The sequence below is a fragment of the Amblyomma mixtum genome, chromosome 5 (genome assembly GCF_055824585.1).
Source record: "Amblyomma mixtum isolate Tamu chromosome 5, ASM5582458v1, whole genome shotgun sequence".
Lineage (NCBI taxonomy): Eukaryota > Metazoa > Arthropoda > Arachnida > Ixodida > Ixodidae > Amblyomma > Amblyomma mixtum.
In genome coordinates, this window is record NC_143016.1 from 79,025,445 (window position 1) to 79,031,444 (window position 6,000).

At 47.9% G+C, this 6,000-nt stretch overlaps 1 protein-coding gene across 1 annotated transcript in view; it reads right to left on the reverse strand.

The window, feature by feature from the left end:
- The window catches only part of LOC149342753 (semaphorin-2A-like), a 28,954-nt gene extending 23,966 nt beyond the window's left edge, over positions 1–4,988 (reverse strand). Inside the window, exons 1-2 of the mRNA XM_089546842.1 lie at positions 4,667–4,988; positions 3,416–3,524 (exon numbers count right to left, since the gene is read on the reverse strand). Coding sequence (XP_089402968.1) covers positions 3,416–3,524; positions 4,667–4,988 — 431 coding nt within the window. The remainder of the gene's footprint in view (positions 1–3,415; positions 3,525–4,666) is intronic.
- Between the last annotated feature and the right edge of the window lie 1,012 nt (positions 4,989–6,000).

A 6,000-nucleotide genomic window follows, 5' to 3' on the forward strand; every position in this document is an offset into this window, starting at 1 on the left:
CTTGGGAGTCCTCATACCCCTCGTGGCTCAGTGGCGCAGAGGTTAAGAGATGCGCCACTGCAGGTGGCTGTTTATATCACAGCCACCGGTAGGGATTGTGCGACAGATGTTGCCTTGCCCCGCAATCTCTGGCGCAACTGGCGCGACGCTGATCCGAACTTGACCGAACTTCACCGAGCTTACCCGGGTAAGCTCGGGTAGTAACTCGAGTTGGAGCGCAGCTGAAGTGGTTGCTAGGCAACGGCGACTCAAGGTCATTTATAGCCGAACCGCCACGAGCATACGCGACGAGCCGAGCTGGGCTCCAGTAGTGTTGCTTTCGCAACAAAGAAGCGTATTGATCGATCCAGTAAAGCACAAATGGGACAGGAGGTTGATTCCCACTTGCGGATGTGCCTACGATTATTGACGCCAAGCTGTCAGCTATTTATCTTTCACCTAAGAATCGACAGTGCTTGCAATTGGATTAAAACGAGTAAAATAAGGCGTTGCTAAAAACAGCAAGAAAAACTGGACCATGACAGAATATCAAGAGGCTCTCTGCTAAAAATTATAAATAGTGCTTCATCAAAGTCAAACAGTAATTAAAAAAAAGCTTTTTCAAGTATACAGGTGGCTTTTGGGGCATGGTAATCAGTAGCGGCGGACATCGAAAACATGCGAAAACAGTAAGCTGGCTAACTAAATTTTATAGTTAATATTCGAACCTTTAGCGATATTACGAAGGAAGCCAACAGTTACCGAAACCAAGGAGCATAGGGGAATGTTTCTTTTTTTTTTGAATTCGTGGTGTTCATCAATCGGAGATTAATAGTGTGATTATTTTATCGCTTAAAAATGATTGATTATAAAGCAGAAGAAAAAACAACCACACGCCACCGGTGGGATCCGATCCCACGACCTCCGAATGCCGCGTCCGGTGCTCCACCAGCTGATCTATACGGCGACGGCTGCCAATATTATGCTTTCGGGTAATTTATGTTGCATGTAACCTAACCTTGAGAGTGTTCATCAGCGCCACCCACGTCCATAGCGGCAGACATAGTACGTCCTTTATCCCCGCGAATGCCATGTGAAACGTGATCGAACGGTGAGGGAGGAGGCCGTGCGAGAGCCCTCTTATACCACCTACGGCATCAAGACTGTCGAACCGGGCCATCATTAAAGGACAAATGCATATGTTTTAGAAATCAACGAGCTTAAATGTGTGAAATTTGCACGTAAAGTATGAGAAGTTTTTTTGGGGTGGCGTTTGAAATAGTGACGTAATCGCTGATTAAAATCGCGATGCTCTTCAAGCTTCTCCGCAGCGCACAACGCAAAGTGGGGAGCGCATGATGACGTCATAGAAAGTATCTGTACATTTCCAATGCATAAACGCCTGCTTTGAAGAAAAAAAAAAAACCTACGCCACCTAAGGCAAATCCCGCTGAGCGTTGTCTGGCAGCGTTTAACAAGGCACGGCAGGGTGTGGCTGACGACAGCTGTAATTTGAAATCATACCTTTCGTGACGTCATACTGAACTTCTCCGCACTCCTCTGGTGCATTAAGGAGAAGCGCAAAATTCAATCGTTGATTACGTCCATATTTTAAATGCTAGTGCAAAAACACTTGACATGCTTTGCCTGCAGCCTATATAGATTTTAAATCATTGATTATTGTGAAATTCTCAAAAAGTGGTGCAGTTGCCTTTTAAGCTGTTGAGCAGACAAGGGAAGGGAAAAGAGGGGCTCGTTGTGACATGCATGAAGGAACCCATGAAGGAAATTGTTTAGAAATCCAAAAACGCGACTACGCCGACTGAAATAGCAAAAAAGGTAACTGTTGGAATATACGTAGCCAGCACACTATAGTTAACACGATTCACTTGTATTATAAAGTCCGCCAGGATACAGTAGCCAGGATGCTGCATGGCAATCTTACTTAAAAAAGTCTATTTTAAAGATAATACTCCTGGGTTTCACTGAAACAAAAAAAAATTTGAGAAAAGGAAATGGCGCAGTAACTGCCTCACATATCTCTATGGGCATCCGAACCGCGCCGTAACGAAACGGATAAAGGAGGGAGTGAAGAGAGAATGAGGTGCCGTAGTGGAGGGCTTCGGAATAATTCCGACCTCCTGGGGATCGTTAACATGCACAGACATCGCACAGCACACGGGCGCCTTTTGCGTTTCGCCTCCAACGAAACGCGGCCTCTGTGGTCAGGCTCATGGCAACCTTTATACCTATAAAGCCTATTTTAAAGAAATTACTCCCGGGCTTCACTGAAACACCCTGCATACTTTTACGCTCCGCAACACCACTTATCCCATGTTTGGAAAATGGTGGCCAGCAGCGAGGCCAAACCGAAAACAACAAAGAAATGACAGTGATTTTGTTACAGAACCGAACGCTGCAGGAGAGAGGACAAAAATACATTCAAAGCAGTGCAGCCGACACGAAGAGATAATTCTGATTGTTTTCAAAGCATTTCTCGGAATTACACAGTGGGTTTAGTCGTACAGATGTTATTACGCGCATTTTGATGTCTCTGTGCGTGGGCTATGATGCGGCCAATTCATAAATAAGAATTGTACCAAACAGGGAAGAGTCGGACTAGTTTGGCATATAGAAATCTTCCTGTCTTGAACCTCACATCTTCCCGTTGTTCTCTTAGTGGTCGCCGCTGTCTAAACAAAATTTGGCAGAAGCGCCAGAGTAAGTCTTTTGTCTCCGTACACATGTTCGAATCAAGAAAAAAGAGATACAGTCTATTAGTAAAATGGGCAAAATGGTACCATTCTCAGCATTATGGCTTCGCGACAAGCATTTACTCCGTGGAAAGAAAACTCTGGTTTCTAGATTGTCGCTAAGAGAGTAATGATGGGCCTTGAAGAGAGTAAGAGGTGTGGCAATGCAGTCAGTCCTCAAAGCACCCTCTCTGTCATTAATGTAGCGAAAGCTACTTTGGCCACGAACTTGCGATTTCGCTGTGGCGGTGCTCCGAGGAGACACAGAGACCGACCTTGAGCCGTTGCCTAGCAACCGCCGAAGCTGGCGGACGCCGCGCCATCTGGCCTGACGTCACACCGCGCTCCTCGCCGTGGAGCCGCCGCTACCGTTTGGTATGACGTCACACCGCTTGCCTCGCCGTTGCTCTCGCTTTCGCTGCGTATATCCTGGCACAGCCGAGCTTAGACCATTGGCAATTTTTTGTTCTGAGCGTACATGCTGCAAAAAGACGCGCAGTAGCGTCGGTACAATCGAAGCCTAAAGATGGGCTCCTAGCTGGCTGTAAAGCTATCCGCGTCTTGGGTTTTATAACAGGCACGATTCCCTCCTACTATTGCGTTAGAAATGATGTTCGTGGCTAACCATCGTATAGATCTATAAAAGCTCCACTGCACAGTATCAAGCAATGCGCAGCACGTACATAGCTCCGACGAAGAGGTGGCCGCCGTCGTCGTCCAAGTATGCCGCTCGGTAGTAGAGCTTGCCCTGAGTGAACACCTTCGCGGAGAGCTCGGGCGTGGGTGGGCGTACTGCGCAGCACGGTCGGTGACATGATCTTTTAAGCACGCATATATCCCACACAGACAGCGACGTGCTTGGAAAATTAGCGAAGAGGAATGAATTATGCCGTCGGCACGTCGATGTCCAGTTTATTCCTCTACATCACATAGTTTTACGTCAGCTTTTACAGAGAAACAGATTTGCACACTCTCTCTACAGAAGCTCGATTAACACACAGTGCTTGCTTCTGGTTCTATTTGTCGAGCTCGAAGCTGTAAGAGCGGAACAGATTTGCACATTCTGTCCACAGAAGTTCGATTAACACACAGTTCTTGCTCGCGGTTCTATTCAGCCGAGCTCGACAACGCGGCTACAAAACATTCCTGAACCGCATAGAAGCCGGTGCCTAAGCGCCACTTGGCTCTGGATTGCTGCTGAAGGCATTTTTATTTAGCTATTATTTTTGTGATGAGCCAGATTTTATTTTCAGAGTGCGCTATTTAGAAAATATGCGATTTCTGAAGCGACAACACGAAGTTTTAATGAGAAGGTTTACCGCCAGAAACAAATTCACTGATTGCTGGTCTTTCCGGCAGTCACAAGATGACTGCGTTTTTTGATTTCGTTGATGCCAGTGGTTCAGGTAGGTGGAATGGGTAACGAATGAAGACACCTCCCGTTAACGAAACATGCAGTTAGGCTATACTTGCTGCTTTAAAAGGCACGTTTCGGCACCAGGTGCATTTCGAGTGGGCAGGTGCATATGTCTTTGCCATCCAAAAATATGCAATCGGAGAAAATTCACTGCTAACAAGCTAGCCCACAAGTGAAGGTATATTCTGTTTGCAACAAACCGAGTTCGAGAGGCAAACATAAGCGCTTTGTGCAAGCACCCGCTGCCTGTGCCTAGCAGTGGATAATGTAGAAGCGAGAAGAGTACCTTTCCTTTGCAGCTTGCATGCTTACAACGGCAAGATCGCGGACTTACCCGCAGTTAATCTACCGCGGGGATCACACAGGGGAGTTCTATCTCGAGGGTTTCAGCAGTCGTTTCCTTTCAACTCGACCTTAGACTTTAAAAAGCAGCACTCGGCAGCGCAGTATTCGCGGTATTTACGCTGCTAGTGTGGCACGCACATGCGGCCCACCGCTTTGGCATGACTTACTATACCTGTAGCCTCTGGCCCTGCGTCTTCTCTCTGCGTTATCCTTTCTGGGATTGCGATGGTCACCGTCCCTCTCTGGCGGCCGTTTCTGTAAGACAGATCCTGAGGGACGTCGAAGGCATCGACTCTGGACCTGCCGCCCCTGTCGCGGTTGCCTACGGCGGTCAGCGTAACCACACATCCGATTACGGCGGACACCAGCAAGCACACCACAACAAGCGCCAATAAGGCCGGGCGCCTGAAGAGGACGTTCCCTCGCGACTGCGTGCTGCTGCTCTGCGCCGTGGACGACAGCGTGACTAATGTCGTGGTCGACTGCGAAGGCATCGGCACAACCTGCAATGAAACAGCCTGCGTTGGCATAGCCTGAATCGGCATTATGTGCCTGGCGGCGGCCTCGGCCTTGCCCTCTATGGCCGGATTTTCGTAGTACACTTGCGCTTTCGCCGTCTGTAGTTGTCATCAGGCTTAATGGCACATACCATCTTTGGTCCGTTGTCTTGGTATGTCGTCGTCGTCGTCCTCTTTAGTGAATGGCGAGGAATATGGTCTCTTGCCGTCGCGATAGCCTTGACACCATATCGCATTTTAGCTACAGTGATAGACTAGCCAGAAATCAAATAGCGAACGAGAAACTCCTTGGGTTTTACTGTTTTAATAGAGGAATTAGTGTTATTTCTACATCCGTGTAGCTTGGCTTCCGTCACGTACGTGGTTTTCTGTTCGAGCACAAAAAAATTCCTAGGTCCAGGTGGCCCTACATGGGGCCTGGAAGAAGAGAAAAATACAATGTTGTACGGGGACATGGAAGGAAATCAATAGGAAGAAGTAATAGACGAAAAAGGAGATAGTCTCAAGACTTGTTCACTGTACCCACAACGAGATAACCTCAGTAGAATACAAAGGCTTCTGTGAAAGCTCGCGTTTTGATACAAGCAGCCCTCTTTATTAATTCAGGAGTGGTTCCCAGCGAGATAGCTCAGCGGCTATGGCGTTCGGCTGCTGATCCTAAGGTCGCCGGATCAAGTCCCGGCCGTTGCGGCGGCTTTTCGATGGAGGCAAAGTGCAAAAGTTGGTTCGAGTTTAACGTAGTTACATTTGTTCATTCTTCAATTGGAGGGGACACTTAAACTCAGCCTTAACGGTATGGCGTGATAGCTTCAGTGGGTTAATGCCCGTATATGCAGAATTGGTCAATCTCTGCTTAACATTCATAGGCGGCGGCGAGTTCTCATATCACTCCTAGTGCAGTGGTGCAGCGGTTAAGCGATGCGCCACTGCTCCGGCAGGTGGCTGTTTTAAACACAGCTACCGGTAGGGATTGTGCGACCCATGCTGC